Source organism: Rhynchophorus ferrugineus, unplaced genomic scaffold (assembly GCF_030347505.1).
Source record: "Rhynchophorus ferrugineus isolate W39M unplaced genomic scaffold, kcgeb_rfMv2 rfM7, whole genome shotgun sequence".
Classification (NCBI taxonomy): Eukaryota; Metazoa; Arthropoda; class Insecta; order Coleoptera; family Curculionidae; genus Rhynchophorus; species Rhynchophorus ferrugineus.
Genome location: NW_027472586.1, coordinates 14769725 through 14789549, shown reverse-complemented (window position 1 = coordinate 14789549; position 19825 = coordinate 14769725). Strand labels below are relative to the sequence as shown.

Genomic DNA, 19825 nt, shown 5'->3' with positions numbered 1-19825 from the left:
CTATCAAGTACTGGATCCTAGAATAAAAGTATATCACCGTTTGCATAGCTTTTTTCAAAAGGAAATTAATTTCTAAAATTAAAAAATTAATATTTGATATTTTATATGCTTATTAATATGAATAAACTTACCCCAACTTACAACAAAACATGCTGTAACGATCATAAATCTCTTTAATACAAACAAAACTTACCTGGGTGCAAGAGATTTTTTAAAGTCGTAGTACGTCCCCGCGAGTTACTTCTGTTACATATTTTACACCCGACTTCCCCGAATCATTTTATGTAATATTAAATAAGTCCAGATATTGCTTTTTATTGGTAGCGACTTTTCATTTAATATTTACAAAGGAATATTTATCAACCACGCAAAAAGCTATGATAAACATTGTAATTGATACACAATGAATCTATCACCAATGTGCGCCTAACTGACGAATAGTCAGTTAGCAAACGAAGATAGCAATTAGCAAACACTTTGATATTAAAGTATTATTCTTTCTTAAATATAAAATAATCTTAAATAATTAAATGGTTATTTTCACGAAACTTCATATAGTTTTATTAGTTTATATTAGTAGTTATAGTATTCATTAGTTTATTAGTACAAATGTCACCATAGATGTTCAAATTCAAGTGGATACTGTGACGTATCCACTAATAATTTCATCAAAGATTCTCGTGTTAGCAGTAAATTAAAATTTTTTTTTTACTTGATACGTTGTGTAAGGCTAACACTTTCTCGACCGTAGAACTACAATACTTGGAGCAATTCATTGAAGTAATGAAACTCAATGAAGTAAATCGCAACTCCAAAAATCTTAATAACAATTTTTTCCCTTCATTCAAGTATGAGCTTTCTACGTCTACATCTAATATAAAATATTTGTTTTTTGATATTTCAGAAGAAACAGTCATGGATTATCCTAATCAAGCTGAGATAATTTTTGGTGAGGTAAAAGATGAGGTCCCATTTTCAAAAAAATGTATACTTCGCAAGATATTTGTAAAATATGTATCTTTGATTTACTAAATTGTTTGAAATAAATATTTGATTACATATACTTAAAAAAACAGCTTTTTTAGTCTTTGAACGCCACCTAACCCCTTAAATTGTTGTAATTGCTTCTGAATTGAGTACAAATGAAAAGAAGTCAGAAATTTATTTGTAATTAAGATTTTACTATGTATATCTAATAAGATATTTATATTAATATTATATTTACAAATATTATTTAGTAACTATAATTTCGGTTGAATTCAGATAAGGAAAACAAATAATGATTTAATGCAGTGCATATTTTAATTATTTATATATTTTTTATTAATTTTTCTCATATAAAAATCTACAACTAAGACAATTGAACACTGTCCATACTACTTGATGATGTAATAAAAGGCGCGTCTTCATTCTTCTCTTTTCAAATGAGTTTCAAACCACAGTATTGTATTGAGAATATTATCAATTTCGTTTGGAACGGTTCCTAGAGGATGGTTGTCATCATAAAGATTCATCCTATAATTAATAAATAAAACATACAAGAAACATGTTATAATTTCTATTCAGTGAAATATTTTCGGTCGTTTTTAATATGTTTCAATCATAGGTTTCCACAAACAAATAGTTTTAAAAAATACGACTGAAGGCCATATGCTACGTGAAGATTATAGCAACCATGCTTTACTGATTTCAACACGTGAGTACTGGTTTCGACGTTTTAAAAGTGGCGATTTTGGCACCGAAGTCAATGAGCGTTCTGGACAGGCAAAAAAAAATTGAAAACCAGGATTTGAAGGCATAACTCGATGGTGATCCATGTAAAACTCAAGAAGAATACGCAAAATTGTTAAGAGTAACACAAAAAACCATTTCCAATAATTTGAGGAACATGGAAATAATCCAAAAGCTTGGATATTTTGTACCGGGTGACTTGGAGGCAACAAACATCGAAAGGCGTTTGGTCATGTGACAAATGCTGCATCAATGACAAAATCGGAAAGATTTTATGCATCGTACTGTTACTGGTGATGAAAAGTGGGGATTCATTACGGTAATTCAAAGCGAAAAAATTGATGGGACCACCTGGTGCTGTATCAACATCAACGGCAAAGCCGAATATCAATGGCTCCATGCTTTGTATTTGGTGAAATTGGCTTGGTGGGTATACTATGAGGTGCTAAATCCTAATGAAACCAATGAGCCTAATGAAGCCAGTGTTCCTGATGCAATTTGATCCATAAACAAGTAGTGAGTGTTTAAATGGAGTAAACATTGGCATAGTCGAACATCGGCTACGATTTGTAGTCCTAATATAATATAAATTTCAAACACTAATCAATAATATAGGTGATATATAGTTTGATCTATAACCTTTTGCCACTTTTCTGGTAAGACCAAGTAAATTTCACCAAACTCTTTTGAGGCTAGGTTTACACCATTATTTACACTAAACAGTAAGAGTTTTATAGAGACCAAAATAACAATAGATGGTCTGCTCCAACCATATTAATAATAAACAATTAAATGAACATGTACATTCAAATAGCAATAATATACAATATTCTATAAACTCTTATATTTCAAACGCCCTGAGTAAATATTACCAGAGATGGGGCTTTAAAGCCATCAATTAGCAAAGACCGAAATTACTTATTCCTCAATCTCAAATATTATTCAAGGTGCTGTAAATTATATAAGATATACTTTCAATTTGTCATAGTTACCTCACTGTTACTCCATTCGATTTAAGTCTATTGTAATAATCTGTTCCTTGATGAGGTGGAACTCTCAAATCCTTTGAGCCTATTTGCAAAAGTGTCGGTGCCTTAACCTTATGAGCATGCATTATAGGCGAGGCGTTACGCATTTTTAACAAAATACTGTCATCTGGTTCACCGATTTGTGTATAGGCTTCGCCAGCTTCAACATAGCACCTGAAATCGTTAATTAAAAATCAATGCTATTAATACAACATTATTTTTTTGACTTACCAATCAGGAATATCGGAAATAATACTCATCGAGGCAATATCAATTACAGGGTTTCTAGCCACGACAGCTTTAAATTTATCAGGATACTGCCCACTTAAATGGGTAACTAGAAATCCACCATGTGAACCACCACATAGCACCAACTAGAAATTATGGTATTTACAAGTATTAATTACACTTCTAATATATATAGAAATTTTATAGTAACAAATGTGTTGTTTTCCAATATTTTTAAAAAATTTATAAATTATATCTATATTATATATTTGCACAAGCTTAAAAACGGACTGAAAAATAAACGTTTTAGAGACATTTAGATTTATTAACTATAAATCATTAAGACTAACAGTCCAATTTAATAGAGGAATGCCTAAAATTATTCAGATTGAATAAATAAATAGAAACGCGTATCACTCAAGTGAACGCAGCAATGATAACTAAAAATAAAAATGTTAAATTTATTGATATGGCGATACCTGTTGATATAAGAATACAGAAAGAAAGTTTTATAGTTATCGCACCTGATCAGGATTCAACCACGCGAATTCTTCAAGAACTGTATCCACGGCTTGAATACAATCCTTGACATCTGACGTTCCAACCTTCCCAAGGAGATAATTGACTGAATCATCGCCTGAACCTATTGAACCTCTGTAATTTATAAGGACAATTGCATAACCTGAAAAAATAGTGCTAAGTTAATTCAAATTTTCTGGTACATAGATGAGATTAAATATTACATATTGTTAACAGTAACTGTTAAATTTACCTAAAGATAAAAACATAGCAGCCTCTAAGAAGAAATAGTTTGCAAATGCACTATGGGGACCTCCATGGGGCCATACTATTAAAGGAACTGTTTTGTTTTCACCTCGGTTCGGTCCTAGATAAATTGCATTAAAATTGGCTGGAATAAAAATGTTGATAAAATCCATTACTGGTAAAATAATTCTTCCATGCTTACTAACTGATCCTTCAGGCGCCACCAAATCGAAATATTTGTATGTCATATTTGATAATTCTGGCACATCCAATTTATTATGAATTTCCTTCCAGTCCACAGAATTATCAGATTTTAATTGTCCGATAGATAAAACATCTGGTTTTAGAAAATTTCTCTCTAAACTCAAAATGGTATCATTATTGACGTCCACAACAATTCGACTGCCATTTGCCCCTTCTAGTTCTGTAATTTCTCCACTATCTAAAACATGATAGTTTGATATATATTACAGATTAGATATTGTCACACATACCTATGTTAACAATGTATGAATTGATTGTATATTTTTGATTAGTATTAAATACTAATCTATTATTGCTGGCCCATGGTCTTTTTGGAAAACCTGAATTATAAATTCCATAAAATAATTTATTATTGTTAATTACAGTTGTCTCTGGCACTATATCTACAACTGTTTCTACATTGGACTGAAAATGACATTCATACAGTAAAACTCATTTTCCCTTGTCATATGTTCTTATTAATTATTTGAAACAACTAGACAGTTTAGTTTCTCTTGTTTGACAATTGATTAAAACTTTAAGACCTAATCAAAAAAATATATAATAAACATGGTTATTAAAATTATCAGTTCACCTATATTTATCTTGAAGTCTTTAAATGTAAATATAGAAATTAAGGTAAATATTGCATTAAATTAAATAATTTGCTTTACTTATTTAAATTAATTCAGAATAATGTGTTAAAATTACTTACATCTGTATTAAAAGGTACATTTATTTTTACAAGTTTCATGCATGACATATGTGGACCTCCAGAATTTCTTTGCAACCAGACTAGATATTTGCCATCGGGTGAAAAAATTGGTGATTTCACAGACTTGTTATTAAGAGATAAAGTAACTGGAATTAAAAAGGTCAATTAAGGGGAATCTACCATAGATAGACCAACAAACTTACAATAATCTCCTTTAGAGTTGAGATAAAAAATTGAACTTGGTCTGTTGGTGCAATAAATCAATCCTAATTTTCTCGGTTCAATGAAATAGACTACACCAACAATGTACATCCCATCAGGTGAATATTTAGCTTGAGCGACACACACATTATCTGGAATCCCTTCAAGTAGTTGTACTGTATCATTTTCTATATTGTATTCAGCAATTATGGATTTCCTTTTGCCAACTAACTGTTCACCCCAGTCTTGTTGGTACAGAAATTCTTCTCCCTAGTAAAATGTATAAATTATTTGTTATTCTACTAATGTTATTCCTATATATTACCTTAATTGCTTTTTTCGCGGTATCACCACCATTACTCTTTGCTTCTTCAGGTGCTTTCCTTTTATAAAATGGTTCATTTTTGGGATTCTTTTTTTCCGCTATATATAATAGTCTCTTTTCGTCAGGAGAAAAGTCAAATGTACAAAATTCAGCTGTTAAAAATATTTATAATTCAGGATAATAATTGTCAATATATACATATATTACCATCTGTATAAATATTGCCATGTATATCTAGTGATGATAAATCCACCGTTCTTAATATACTATGATGTTGCCAAATTTCTAGAAATTGTTTCGAATCATTTTCCCTGAGTACAGCTTTATATTTTCTGGATGGAGATGTTCTAGTTAATAATCTATAAACAAAATGAATAAAAATTAGGTTTAATTTTTACATGTGTATGCACTACCTACTCTGCACTGATATCAATTGGTAATGTTTCTTCACTTGTTTTAGGAAATAAAAAATGCATACGGTTAAATTTCGTAGCTTTTCCTTTTTCAATATTCCTTTGAGACCAGACTGAACTAACAACATTTTCCGATTCAATTTCAGCCCTAACCAAAGCGGGAATGCTGGAAAGCACCTTGTAAGTTTTTACCAATTTATCGACCTGTGAATACATATTGAATAACTTTTTATTTATAAACTGTTGTTGTAAAGTATGATAATAATTTACTTACTTTTGTACTCATTTTAATAAAGTTAACAACGAAGATAAATCGATTTTAACATTAAAGCGAAGTTATAAAAATAAATTGTAATTGTGGAAATTGTTAATACAATGTTATCTAAAAGATAACAAATCAAAAAGCCTTATGTGTGTTATTGCATTAAATATTGTGGATCCTTTCCTTTTGAAATAATACTTTTGTTTTTGTAGAACGTAAAACAGACAAATGACGATTCACGTACTGAATATTTTTAAATCATAATTTAATATCTGCAAGGTTAGATTTGGTTTTTCATGTCAGTAGAGATGTGGAAAAGTGTCGATTTTGAAGAAAAAAATATACATGGGTATAATTGTTGATTAGAGGAGAGGCTGGAGCCTTTCTGTATACTCTACGTTTTAAACAAACATGAATCTGCAAAATAAAAGGATATCAATATCGATTAAAGCTGACTTGGTTGGCGCAATGGTAACGGTTCTCCTGATGTTGCGATATTCGCGGGTTCGAATCCTGCTGTGGCATGGTCGTAAATGTATGTTAGTGAATGTTTAACATTTATGACTGCCCTTAGGCAAGAGTGCAAATTCCGACAAGGAAAATGGTCCCAGTCACGCCAATAAGCGAGGTATTTTAGGTACCCCAGATACGGTTTTTAATAAGTTTGCAAATGTTTTTTTAATTATTTTTTCCTTCCAGATAATCCTAGAAAGTATATTACTAAGCCCATTTTTAAACAATGAATTTGGTTGGAATTTGCGACGAAAAACTTAACTTAATTACGTGGGGTACCTTCGTTAACCCGCACCGATCGAAATCCTACGCGCACAATGCATGTCTGATCATAAGACATATAAAATATTCATGTGTCCGTTCAACTAGAAAATGGCCATTTAGGATTTTTATGGAAAGTATTGATATGGCTGCACCCAATGTCTTTATATATACTAAATATGCATTATGCATTATATATACTAAAAATTTTCTCAAATGGAAATGTAATGATCGAAGTAGACGATTTTTTTTACAGAATTTGGCATAAAAACTTGCACTTCCAAAAATGAAACAAAATAGTAATAATTTTCATAAAACTGTAACAATTGCAATAGGTTTATTTCTTGCGAATAGCAATGTCACAATCAAGAAGATCCTGCTAGAGATTCAACATTGTGGAAATCAAAGATGCAGCTTTTGTGCCAGATCGCAGGAAAAAAAGACTAAAATATCGTAGAGTACCTGGAAAAAAACCCACATGTAATGTTCTCCGAGACGAAACTAAAACATTTACGTCCTTACTAAAATTAATAATTTAATGTCAAAATGAAAATCTTTTTTAACAATAAACAAACTGTTCAAATTATTAGAGTTTTATTTTATAATTTTGCAAAAAGTGATGCATAAGTTACATAAAATATCGAAATGTTACAATGGGGTATAATCACTCCACACGGCTTGAAACGTAAATTTTGCTAGTTCCTTAAATGTCAATAAGTAAAAATCATAGAGCTAAAAATCATGACAATGTCAGATTTTTTTCTTTCTTGCTGTTAATTAACTGACTATATAACATTTTAAAGCGTATAGTATACAGCTATAATCACCGACAATTGATAACTGATACGCGTGTGGCATTAGGTATTTTAATGAACTTATATATATTTTCATTCAAATAGTTCGAACAATTAATCTATTTTCAGATAGATCATCTATCGGGTCTGATTTGAACTTTACCTATATAAATAAAACAAATTGTATGTTATAAAATATATAGTTTATTTCAATATCATGTTATTTCCACATCAGACTGTAAACTAGGTTTACTCTTAATGTAGATGTAACGTGATGTTTCTATTATGTCCATTTGTTAAACTCTATCATATAACACTTAAAGTATAATTATAATTATGAGATATACTAAGTTACTATATATTATCTTGGATTTTCTCTGCCATTTTGTGTGCTTAATAATCGCCCTATCTTGGTAATCACTCGCATTTAGGCGTGTATTAAATCCATGTTTCATTATCCACAAGCGCTTCCAGCATATCCAATAACTTTTCTACTATTTTCGTACATTTTCTTTATAAGTGGTTTGCCTTCAACAAATTGTGTAGAGGCTCTATTGACATGTTCATATATATACCTGCATGTTTATGATAGCAGTGCATTCACATCTTGATATGTTCCTCATCTCTTAAGTAATACCTAAAAAACCATAAATATTTATAGTACCATAAATAACCATAAATATATATAGTAAATTATTATAAAAGTTATACCTACTTCATTAAGTAGTTTATAAACTCTAATTTACCAATTTCTTGAAGTTTCATAATATATGAATTGACTAATTAGGCAAAGTTCCTTATAACACAGTTTCCTTGTTTCAGCAAGTTATTTTTTTAAACTAATCAAAAATCCGCCCACTCCGAGCACCATTGTAAACGATACCAAACGACTGCTATGTAAATTAGTCCCGATAAGTCGGATTTTAACTACTTTCGAAAGTGCGCATGCCAATATAAACTAATGAGAATCTACCAAGGCCGATTTTCCGTATTGTCTCTTAGCCATTTATTAATTTTTCTAGTCAATATTTAAGTCGTTTTCATCAAATTCCGAAATATATGTCGTAAAATGAAAGCGAGGAAGCTGCTTCGTCGAAATGTTTTAAAAAAATTAACGTGTCAAAAAATCCACACTACAAAACAACAGTAACATTTTAATGTAGTATAATTAAGTTTATTCATATTTTTAGTACATTTCTACATTTGTTTAGTAGGAGCGGAGCCCGCACCCTACGATATATAAATATTGTGTTGGTTAAGGATCCATCTATTTTAGTCAAAAATTACCATGAAACAGTTATATTTATGGTATAATTACAGTGACGAATTTTAATATTGGTGTTTTATTACCTAAGTCTAATTGTAGTTAAAGCTTATCTCAGATAAAACAAGGTGATTCGAAAGACGCGTAAATTTTTGAGGATTAAAGCTAAACAAGAGCATAGAAAAGAATATCAAAGATTCAAAAATATCAAAGGTATGAAACAGAGGATCGAAGGAGTGCCACCCTTAATGTATAATAACCGATTGTCTTTTACCCGTTTCATGATATACGTAAACCTTACGCGATATGCAATTATCATATTCTGGGTAGTATGTGATTATCGAGTAAACTTAGCGCTTGGAATGCAGCTGCAAAAAAAACCCTACACGTACAACGTACAAAATGGCAGTACATAAATATCATATACACTCAAAACTCATGCTCCAAAGAAAATAAATAGAAGAGGAATGTAATAATCGAGATCGAACTTAAATCAAAACAAAATTCTTCCTATATCACTTGGTACTACTCATGGTGGCTTTACGCGCGATGTTTTCATTGGTGATTTCGTTAGTGACGTGCTCCCACGCGTTCACGGACGCCTCATAAAAGTTTATCTGTTTGGCAACGAAATCTAGTAGGATCTTCTTTATGCACTGCCGTTTCTCCTGCTGCCAGCAGTCCAAGTCGCTGCGTAAACACTCGTTGGCCATCTCCAAATTGTCTTGGCTGGTCTCGACCATTTTCAAAAGCCGCGGGATGCATGTGCCCAGTTTTTCTAACTTATCATCACAACTTGACTGTTTCCATAGGCCAAACCCACCCGGCGAATATCCGGATTCTTGAGACGTAGCTAAGAGCTGAAACATTAACGTTAGTTATGATATTGTGTTTTGAACGGATTCTTTATGGGATAATGTTGGTTTTTATAATAACCATCCATGAGTGGTTGTTTTATAATAAAATCTTAAGCATTTTTTACTCGGCTCAATTAGAGCTATCAACCATCTCTTTATATATAAAAATTCAGCCGCATACAGCGTAACCTTAATATAACGAGCTCCCATATAATCTCCTCCTTATAGTAAGTCCTCGATTTAACGAATATTTCAAAATCCCTGGAACTAGCAGTGAAAACTAATGCAAAATGTGTTTTTATAATTACGAATACATATACCAAAAATCTCCTTATAATGAATTTCTAATAACTACAGAATATACATAGAAAGTACTATTGACCTCTAACGAATTATTTCAACTTATAAGCTATCAATTATTATTTAAATGATTCCACATTGTTGTTTGATGTTAAGTAATGTAAACAATGCTGTAATTGCAAATGTAAAATTGCAGTGGCTGAGAAACGAAAAAGATGTTTCTTAAATGTTGCAAAACGAAAATCATTAAATATGTAGACGAGAATATTATAAAGTGTACATTGACCACAATTTTAAAGTTTAAAGGAAAATTTTTCGAAATAAGTGTGTTGCGTACCAACAGTAAAATATTTATATTATATGAATACACGGGCGTAGAGGAGTGTGTTTTGAAATGCTTTGAACAACTTTCTACTGATTATCCCCACAGTTTCTCCTACGTACATTTTCTAACATTCACCGGCCCCTTGTACAACCCTGTTTCCTTTAATTAGCCCCTTTTAACCTTGGGGTGCCTGGGGCATCTTTCTGCATGGTCTCAGTATAGATTTAATTCTGTTCTTTTTAATACCCGTCCAATGTGGTCCTACTTGAAGAAGTACATGATAATCAGAAACAATTATCTCTGGACAGTTCCATTTTTTCTAAAATTAACCTAACTAACTAAAACATCGACCGAATTTCCAACTATTTGTTTTGCATGGATTTCTCTATTCACAATAACATGAAATGTAACAATAACTATATTGTAAAACAATATCATAATTTCGTATCACCAAGAAAAATCAGAAAATCAAAAAAAAATCATATATAGCACAGTAAAAGTCGTAATTTTTCGATCAAACCCTCATATGCGAATGAAAAATGGGTTTCAAAATCAAATTCAAATCTCATTGATTGGCTTGAAACACTTTCAAACACCATCTTTGTACTAAAAGATCGTCACGATTTGGTGCTGTGAACGTGGTCTAATCCATCTCAGCTTTCTGAATTCATTGAAACCGAAAACATCGAAGCTGAAGGTTACTGTCAACAACTCAATGAGATATATAGCTTTGGTCAAGTCAAAAATTTAAAATATTTTTCCGTGGCACACTAGACCATACGTTCCATAACCGAGTCTACATAAGTTCCTTTCCTGTTGGACATTCCACCTACCAGAGAGCACTTTTTCAAGCATCACCAAAACTTGTTGAGGATATTATTATTTATAATGACTTCAAAACTGTTAAAATACACTCGTTTCTATTGACAAAAATGTACAGATCGTAATAGTGTTTATTTATTAATGTTAATACAGTTTTGTTTCACTTGGGATATATAGTTTAATGGTTATAGGCTAAAAACCTACATTAGTCTTTAAAGAATCTTATATATGAATTTTACCTTATCTTTTTCGCTGTGCCTTTTGTTCAATTCTTCCAACGATGTTTCATAAGCAGACTGAAATGATTCCCTTTTCCTTAGAGTCTCTTGAACAACATCAATGTACTGCAAAAACTCTTTGATGGGATTGGCCATGGTATTGTTGTAGCTATGAACTAAGGCGCATTGCGCCGAGGTGCTTCGTTCTATGGCATTTCCTATATTCTCCAGTATATTGGTCAACTCAGGTTCACATCCTGACCATGCAATGAAAATCGGATAAAAACTATTTACTTCTGATATTAAGTCGTTCCGTTCCTTATTTATTCTGCTCGAGATCTTCTCGATCGAGCACAACTTGTCTGAAAGCATGCTTAAATATGACTTGGCTTTATCGAACTCGATGTTACGCGTCTTCAAGCTCGAGTGAGACGATGCCGATTGATTGAAACTCAACAAACTGCTGGAACTGCTTGATGATGAGTTCCTTTTCCTTCGATGAGATGCAAAATCCTTCAAAGATAAGATTAATTTAAAACGAATTATATTTGAGACCACTTTGACTTACATTAGCGTTCGCTATCAAGAAAATTTTAAAATGTTCATTACAACTCAGTATGGGATGATTACAGATCCTGGTTATGAAAACATTTAGTGATTTCATTCTTAATAATATGAAATCTTTGGAATACCGATCTAACTGGCCCATTAGCGAATGTTTAGCTGGTAATGGCTTAAATAATAATCGACTTGTAGCAAAACCTTAAAGAATGTATCGATATACAAACCGGCACAATGCATATAGGATGACAGTCCAACAATTTCTGACGCAGCCACAAAAAATCATTATAACGTCGACGGACCACATACTCATGATCTGAGAATTCGATCCTAGCAACTCGGGTAGTTATACGAAACGTTATGTAAGTTTCCATTGTTTCTAAATGTTTTTCTGGGTTATCAATTTTAACGCACAGATCGGAATTTTCGTCCATGTTGAGTTCTGATAAATTTTCAATATCTTGAATTGTAGAGAAGCTCTCTATGCTGGGCGATTGCACCTAGAAAATCACAGAGATGCAAACAAATAAAGTAAATATTTGTATAAACGAAAACACTTACCAGAGAGTTATCGTTATCGTACGTAGAGCCACTACATATACTGGAACGGTCCAAATCCTTGTTGTCTTTTAATATTGAAGATATTTCCTTTTGTTCCGATACGACATTTAAAACTGCCGAGTTTTTACTGGCCATTTTTTGTTATTTAAAATTTAAGGAAATATAAAAAATATTTTCTTAGGTTAAGATCTTTTAACAATGACAGTACCTATCAGCTGATTTTAATGGACAGAACTAATATATCTTTTTTTTTAAATATCGCTACATCTATAATTATTAAATTTGCATTATAAAAATCAGCAGAATTATAATGCTGGCAACAAATATGAAAAAAGAGTTGCATCTTCCCAATTCTTGGGATCTGAATTTTTTTACTTCTTGATTATTATTTTTCTTTCATTGGCAACACTATGGTTGTACATATAACTGACATATATCCGGATTCGTAAATCGCAGAATAAATACTGATATACTGATTAGTAAGTATATCAGTATTAATAGAAGAGTTCCTAACCTAAAAATGTCTCATCAAACTGGAATTAAGGGTGAGGCAGTTGTAAATATTCGAATTTTAAGGTAACACCGTTTGTGTTGATTTTTTAGCCAATGATCAGCTGAATAAGTTCTTTTTAAAGTGTAAAGATGGACATGTCAGAGTATTTAAAGTTGCCATTGAAGAAGGTTAGGTCTCTTAATTAAATATTCTAATTAAGAATGCTTATCTGTACACCCAAGATAATGCATCAATTTAACACCTTTTAGAACAACTAGTCTTAAAGGAGCATAAGAATGAAAAACACAATTGGGAAAAAGATTTTGATAAGTATGTCATACCACTAATAGAAGAGAATCAGCCATGTTACATCCTGTACAGGCTTGATAGTAAGAACTCATTAGGATATGAATGGCTTTTCATTAGCTGGTCTCCAGATACATCCCCAACTCGCCAGAAAATGCTGTATGCCTCTACTAAAGCCACCTTAAAACAGGAATTTGGTAATTCACTGATTAAAGAGGAGTTGCATGGCACAGTCTTGGTATATTAAACACTTTCTTTAGTAATTCATGTAATAACTACATTTTAATAGCCTGAAGTTACCCTGGAAGGTTACAAAAAACATAAGAAAAATGTGGCTGCCCCAGCACCTTTATCCAGTAGAGAAGAGGAGCTACAAGAACTTAAGAGAACAGAAATTAATACTGATATCAGTATTAATACCAAGCAGCAAACTTTAGGAGGAGTGTCGTTTCCAATGTTAGAAAGTGCTCAGGATGCTATAAAGGATATGGCCAGGGGTTCCTATGATTATATACAGTTAAGAATTGGTTAGTAATATTTTCTTCTTAGCCCAACTGTTTCACTGAATGGCTATTTTATTTATAGATATACCAGAGGAAACTATACATTTGGTAACAGCTGAAAACATTTCCCTGGAAAAATTGCCATCAAAAGTTCCTTTGGATACAGCGAGATATCATCTATATAAATTTAAGCATACCCATGAAGGGGATTATATGGAAAATATAGGTAACTTGAAACAGTGCATCATATTATTTAATAAACTTATTTTTTCTAGTATTTATCTATTCTATGCCTGGATATAACTGCACTGTTAAGGAACGGATGTTATATTCTAGCTGTAAGAATCCCCTGACAGAAGCCATCAGTAACTTAGGATTGGAAATAGTTAAAAAGGTATGTATGTATATATATATATTTATATATATTTATCTTATTCGCGACTAACATTTTTTTCCAGATCGAAATTGATGTTGGTTCCGAGCTCACCGAACAATTTCTTTATGAAGAACTGCACCCGACTAATACATTGTATCGCCCGAAATTCGCGAAGCCCAAGGGACCCCCTGGTCGAGGACCTAAACGAATGACAAAGAACCATTGAGTTTCTCTGCCTGCATGTGTCGGTTTCACTTTGAACGCTCAATTTCGGTACTTTTGCTGTTGTAGCTTTACCATATTTTTATAATGTTCTTTCATGCTCAGGCTATGCCGTTTATCGATAACACATCTTAACTGAAAGCTTAGAAACTGTATTTTTATTAATATATTCTCTCAAATCTTTATTTTCTACTTGTTCATTCTTAAAGTAAAAAAAAAACAAAGTATGTGAAATAATATTTAATTTGACAAAATACTAAATTAATTCACATTCCTTGTAAAGCTGGTGTTGTCGAATAGAGACGATCTAACCGGCTTACTTAATACCTGACCCCAAAACGAACGAATCATGACCGGTAACATATTAATCGATCCGAAAAGAAATGGTTCGTTGAACGTACCGTTCACGACTAACTGCCAACGGTCTCTAGGAACTGTAAATTTGTCCATATCGACGAAAATGAAGTGTCCCAGTTGTTCCGTTACGATGCCTGTTAAAAATACGTCGTCTATCCAGAAGAAGGGCGTTTCTTGGGCTTGGGCATAGACTTTTACCGCCGTCGAGGTCCTCATTATGACGTACCATCCAGCGCAATATATCGGATAAGTTTCTCGAGGCCATTCATCGTATGATACGTACCATTTTGCTTCTTCGCCCACCGAGCTCCTTATGACCGGCATGTCGACGTTAACCGAGCAAAAGGCATAATCACCGGACGGCAAATATCTCAAATCATGTTTTAGGAACACTTTCATCAAAGGCATGTTGACGAAGACATCGTCGTCGCATTTGAGGACGAACTTGGTCGTTCGACACCTGTACGCGACGTACTTCATGCTCATTACGCTTTTATAAGTCATGTTCCGATACGAATCGATGAAATTCCCCTGCACTATATCACCAAACAAACTATCTTCCTCGGCTATACGGTTTTGAAGAGTCTCGTCAACTACATCACCCAAAAGGAACAACACTTTTACCTCCTGGTCGGGTCGAGCCCACGTTTGCCTTATAGCGTTTCTTTCGTTCGAATGAGCGGGCGCCGACGAAACCAGAACTAGTAAGAGCACGTTGTCTTCATCGCAAACATGGGTTTTGTCGATTTTGAATCTGAACTGGCTCAGGTTCATTAACTTATATTCATCATCTAAGGCTAAGGTATTGTATTTCTTATCGGATGATCCATACCTGGTTTTATTGAAATATACTATTAATATTACGAATAATTGTAACAAAACTATTGTGATAAACAAGGAATAAGCATTCATCCTGAAACATCTCTATGAAATAAAAAATACTAATAAAATCAAATTGAGTTACTGTTATCAGAATAATCATCAGATAAGATTATATAATTGCAAGTACCTGTTACTTGGTTTAGTGATCGTAAGGTAATCTATGTTAAATCCGAATGTGTAGAAGCTTATAGCTAATGTTGTACATTCAAAATGAAAGAGATAAATATCAATCAACACACATTGTATTTTTCTAGGGCAGGTGCAAAACAAAAAACTACGTAATTTATTATGTTAAAATAAGTCATTTATTTTCTATATTTATTTTATTCGGTGACTCACTTTTCTCATCACTGTCCAAGTTCGCCAGAGTATGTCCCTTTTTGCCAATAGATTGATCATGTAATTTGATTAGGGCAAAATCATCATCCTCCCATCTCCTTCTTTTACCTGCTAGTTCAACATCTTTCCTGGTTCGCCTCCATTGATACTGCCAGTATCGGGTCTCCTCTATAGATATTCCAGTTAGTTTCAAGAATCCCCATGTTATACCTCCGCATACCAACCCCAAAGCAGAACCTGTAAGATGATACTCATCAATTTCTCTTTCATTTTCAGTATAACTGTTCCAGTACCTACTGTAGAGGCAGCTATCCATGCTTTTGGACCCATATTAAATTTATATATAAACCCTGCCAGACCACCCGCTCCTACATATTCTATAATACCATTTGTGCCTCTATAGGTTTGTACTAAAGTAGTTATGCCTCTGTAATAGTCACATATAAAGTAAATAATTATATAATAGATTTTTGTTCTACATACACAAATGTGGTTGCAAACAAAGTTACTCGCCAACCAAATTTAAAGGCTCCTTTTCCAAAAGCTATAGTTACTCTATCTTGAAGTAGCCTCTAAAATATACATTAAATATCTAAATATAACATTAAACTATCTCATAATAAATTACTTTTGCTTCAAATTGATGTTTAAATTTTGTTGCTTCGTTGTTTCTCATAAAATCCATATAGGCATTTTTACTATTTATTGTGCCGCCATATATGCCTCCGATAAACATACTCAAAGCGGCACATTGAAGAATCGAATTCGCCTCATACGAAATGTCCCCAAATTCGCTAAAATTTTGTTGATATCTATAGGATTAATGGAAAATTGGGAGGAAAATGCTTACTTAACTTCAAACATTCGTTTAATTCTATCCCAACCGGTTTCATCTTTGGCAACGGATCTGTCGCTGTTTGCTTCCGTGGGTGTAAAACGTTCAATTTTATCAAACCCGAACCATTCTCTAAAGAACGGTAATATACTTAATTTTGCTCCATTCCTCAATAGATTGGACATCTTGTTGAGGTTCTTATTTACTACTTCTTCGTTTTTATTTTAGATTTTAATGATTAAATGAAAGTTTTTAAATATAAATGTTAATTATAATTACAGGATACCCATAAAACTGGCTATAATAATTTAGATTTATAGAAAATAAAATTACATAAAAGTTATAGGTTATGGCGTTATTTTTTAACAAAATTTTTGATCGTATTAACTGTTATGGACACAAACGATCCGTCTTTATTTAGTCTAGTCAAAAAAAGTTTTATATTTAAGAAGGGAACCAAGAATAGACTGATAATAAAGAGTTGTTTGAATAAGATTTTATTTTCAACATGGTAAAAAATCATAATAGTAAATCGATAAAATATAAAACGTAATAACTGGTATCTAAGCGAATTGGTAGTTAATTTACATTTAATACATAGACGCGTATTAAGATATTAATATCAATATCAAATGGCGTATTAATATCAAAAATACAATTTAAAATGATAATTTTAAACAGATTTCCAGATCTTACAGTAGAGAGAACAGTTTTTCAGTTGCACAAAAGCCGTCATCGGAAAATGCGAGTAAGAGACAGTGTGTTTCGTTACTCGTATTTCAGATGAATGAGATACTGACAAAAGAGCTATGAGGTATATCTCTTGTTCATTTAGAAGTCAAAATATTTATGTATTGTCAAAATCCAAGTCTAAATAACGACGGACATTTTTCAGAAATATATCTTTGATTTTGCCACAATTTGTCGAATCTAAGGCATCAAGGTAGGCCTCGACAGGCTGATAAAAGTCTTTGTATACATCTCCCCCAACTGAAAACTGAAATGCAGTTTGTACTTAAAGTTAATGGTCAGAAACACTGAATATACTCACGGATTCAAAAACGTTGTAAATCGCTTGAAAAACGGGTTGTTTCTCAGAGTGGAAAAATCCACGAGAACCATGTATAACGGCTACACCATCCTTCTCCGCAGGTCTACATATACTGGAGTACATACAGTGGTCTGGTCTATAATTATATCGACATGAATAAATGTACAGCTTTCCTATAATAATCAAATGGGAATATATTTATTAATTAATTTCAAGATAATATTACCAGGATGGTAGTGAAATATTATATTGATTATATCCTGATCCCCCCAAGTGATGCGAAGTTTAAACTTTTTATAAATTGGTACTACATATTCAGTCCACTGAAACTGTCTCATTCTCGTGAGATTCATTAGCATTACTCCTGAATTTACACCTAATAATAACAATGTACAGAATAGGAGTTGTAACAAAAAATAAATTTACTTTTACCTAATTTTCCATAATATGGATGTTTAGCAAAACGATTGTACCAACCTATATTAGGGTCTTCATGCTCTGGAGCAAGTGCAGCCATTTGAGTCTTATTAAATTTTCTGAAATATGCCCAAATACTTTCGACAGGAGTTAAAAATAAGGTATCTGTATCCATGTAAAGCAGTGAATCAACATCAGGTAAAATATCCTATAATATACAAAAATAAAAATAAAATATCTCAATTATATTCACCCTTACAGGTAAAAACAGCCTTTGAGCAGCACAAGGCTTAAAAAGTTTTTTCCATTCATTCCCATCTTTGGTTGGGAAATTCAGTGGTAAAACTCTATAGGTGAAACCACTATTTGTAAATGATTTCCATTCACTTAACTAAAAAACGAAAACTTAACAGGAAAATAAAGTCTCAAAAACAAATTACCTTTTCTTTAAAGCTTTCCATTAAATCATCTTCCGCTATCACAATAAAGTTCAATTTTTCTTTACTGAACATTAAAGCTGACTTAATTAATGTCAGAGATTCTCTAAGTCTATCTCCACAGGCTACAACAGCCACTATGATATCATCTCTATGGAAAACAAGTTAATTAATAAAATACATATGTATACATTTTACTGCTTACTTTTTAAATGGTACACTTTCAGTGGTTGATTCTTGAACACTAATGGACAGTTCTGAATATACAGTTTCTCTATGACTAATTTGTCTAATACTATACAAATAAAATATTATTAAAAATATAGACACGACAACTGCAATATTTAAATAAATATACAAACGCATTTTACTGTTCATAACAACGGTATTTCTTCATTTATAAAGACTACATTTCAAATTTGTTTATCTGCCTGACGTTTTCATGTCAGAAGTTTTAACCTAACCAAGTATACTTTATTATGAGTGTTGATAATAATCTGGGCTTAATCATTTCAAGATTTTTAAGTAAAATCATACATATAAATTGTGTTTTGCACATTGTTATTATTTATAATAAATGTACCTAACTCATAGGGATACAGCAAAAATATCTATATATATCTATAAAGAAATTTTTTAGCCGATACTTTTTGATAATTTTCAGAATAAATTAAATACAATTTTTATAAACCTTTTAAATTGTTACTTAATATTAAAGGTTTACCGAATTTTGTACTTAATTTTTAAGCTTTGTCAAAAATATCACTATTCTTTAATAGACATATAAAAAATATGTATTTTCTGAGGCTATATTTCATTGTTTCTTTAATTTAAAATATCTTTTTTTTGTAAAATTTCGATATTTTTTACACCTATTGTTATTGCAAAAAAAATATCAATATTTTTTTCCGCCGATGTATCGAGATAAAGATATCTTATAATTTTTTAAAAAATATCGAAAACTATATATCGATATTTTCTCAAATATCGATATAAAGTAAATCGATATTTTTTGGTGGCCAACACCCCTACTAACTTATACATTTTAGTAAATAATTTATTTTTTAAAAGAAGAAGTATTGACAAAAAATTGAGAATATTGATGTTGGTTGGTCTAAAAAATTTCGATATTCTTTAAATATTAAAAAAAATTGATATTCGAAATTAATCTTCAAGTATCAATATACACCAAATTAAATTTAAGTTGAAATTAGGTACAA

At 31.8% G+C, this 19825-nt stretch overlaps 6 protein-coding genes and 1 long non-coding RNA gene across 10 annotated transcripts; 2 read left to right on the top strand and 5 right to left on the bottom strand.

Moving 5' to 3' along the window:
* Window positions 1-1299: 1299 nt before the first annotated feature.
* On the bottom strand, window positions 1300-6215 carry LOC143199978 (acylamino-acid-releasing enzyme). Of its 2 annotated transcripts, XM_076410188.1 has the most exons (13): window positions 5924-6215; window positions 5654-5853; window positions 5444-5595; window positions 5237-5388; window positions 4914-5181; window positions 4711-4856; window positions 4247-4421; window positions 3955-4194; window positions 3760-3897; window positions 3512-3669; window positions 2991-3133; window positions 2724-2933; window positions 1300-1515 (listed from the first exon to the last, which is right to left on the bottom strand). In XM_076410188.1, exons 1-13 carry the CDS (start codon window positions 5933-5935, stop codon window positions 1407-1409), a joined length of 2103 nt encoding a protein of 700 aa, XP_076266303.1. In that variant the 5' UTR covers window positions 5936-6215; the 3' UTR covers window positions 1300-1406. The 2 variants fall into 2 exon arrangements, with proteins under 2 accessions (XP_076266303.1, XP_076266302.1); XM_076410187.1 differs by having other exon boundaries at window positions 3760-4194; window positions 5924-6193.
* Window positions 6216-8631: 2416 nt separating this feature from the next.
* Window positions 8632-12613, bottom strand: LOC143199986 (sorting nexin-7). Its single transcript, XM_076410209.1, has 5 exons — window positions 12388-12613; window positions 12054-12326; window positions 11834-11998; window positions 11287-11778; window positions 8632-9603 (listed from the first exon to the last, which is right to left on the bottom strand). Exons 1-5 carry the CDS (start codon window positions 12520-12522, stop codon window positions 9259-9261), a joined length of 1410 nt encoding a protein of 469 aa, XP_076266324.1. The 5' UTR covers window positions 12523-12613; the 3' UTR covers window positions 8632-9258.
* Window positions 12614-12778: 165 nt separating this feature from the next.
* Window positions 12779-14472, top strand: twf (twinfilin actin binding protein). Its single transcript, XM_076410227.1, has 7 exons — window positions 12779-12932; window positions 12991-13068; window positions 13150-13424; window positions 13476-13713; window positions 13772-13915; window positions 13965-14083; window positions 14148-14472. Exons 1-7 carry the CDS (start codon window positions 12908-12910, stop codon window positions 14289-14291), a joined length of 1023 nt encoding a protein of 340 aa, XP_076266342.1. The 5' UTR covers window positions 12779-12907; the 3' UTR covers window positions 14292-14472.
* Window positions 14473-14512: 40 nt separating this feature from the next.
* LOC143200000 (lactosylceramide 1,3-N-acetyl-beta-D-glucosaminyltransferase) lies at window positions 14513-15597 on the bottom strand. Its single transcript, XM_076410228.1, has one exon. The coding sequence runs from the start codon at window positions 15554-15556 to the stop codon at window positions 14549-14551; it is 1008 nt and encodes a 335-aa protein (XP_076266343.1). The 5' UTR covers window positions 15557-15597; the 3' UTR covers window positions 14513-14548.
* A 96-nt stretch (window positions 15598-15693) lies between these two features.
* Window positions 15694-16292, top strand: LOC143200030 (uncharacterized). The gene is made up of 2 exons (XR_013006607.1): window positions 15694-15804; window positions 16142-16292. It is a non-coding gene; the product is annotated as an uncharacterized LOC143200030 (long non-coding RNA).
* 140up (RPII140-upstream gene protein) lies at window positions 15809-17010 on the bottom strand. 2 transcript variants are annotated; one of them, XM_076410244.1, is made up of 5 exons: window positions 16716-17006; window positions 16494-16659; window positions 16349-16437; window positions 16159-16292; window positions 15809-16102 (listed from the first exon to the last, which is right to left on the bottom strand). In XM_076410244.1, the coding sequence occupies exons 1-5, from the start codon at window positions 16883-16885 to the stop codon at window positions 15828-15830; spliced, it is 834 nt and encodes a 277-aa protein (XP_076266359.1). In that variant the 5' UTR covers window positions 16886-17006; the 3' UTR covers window positions 15809-15827. The 2 variants fall into 2 exon arrangements, with proteins under 2 accessions (XP_076266359.1, XP_076266360.1); XM_076410245.1 differs by having other exon boundaries at window positions 15920-16102; window positions 16163-16292; window positions 16716-17010.
* A 180-nt stretch (window positions 17011-17190) lies between these two features.
* LOC143199994 (glucoside xylosyltransferase 1) lies at window positions 17191-19373 on the bottom strand. Of its 2 annotated transcripts, none has more exons than XM_076410222.1 (7): window positions 18811-19373; window positions 18609-18756; window positions 18428-18559; window positions 18184-18376; window positions 17978-18127; window positions 17752-17924; window positions 17191-17697 (listed from the first exon to the last, which is right to left on the bottom strand). In XM_076410222.1, exons 1-7 carry the CDS (start codon window positions 18981-18983, stop codon window positions 17548-17550), a joined length of 1119 nt encoding a protein of 372 aa, XP_076266337.1. In that variant the 5' UTR covers window positions 18984-19373; the 3' UTR covers window positions 17191-17547. The 2 variants fall into 2 exon arrangements, with proteins under 2 accessions (XP_076266337.1, XP_076266338.1); XM_076410223.1 differs by having other exon boundaries at window positions 17482-17690.
* Window positions 19374-19825: the final 452 nt, after the last annotated feature.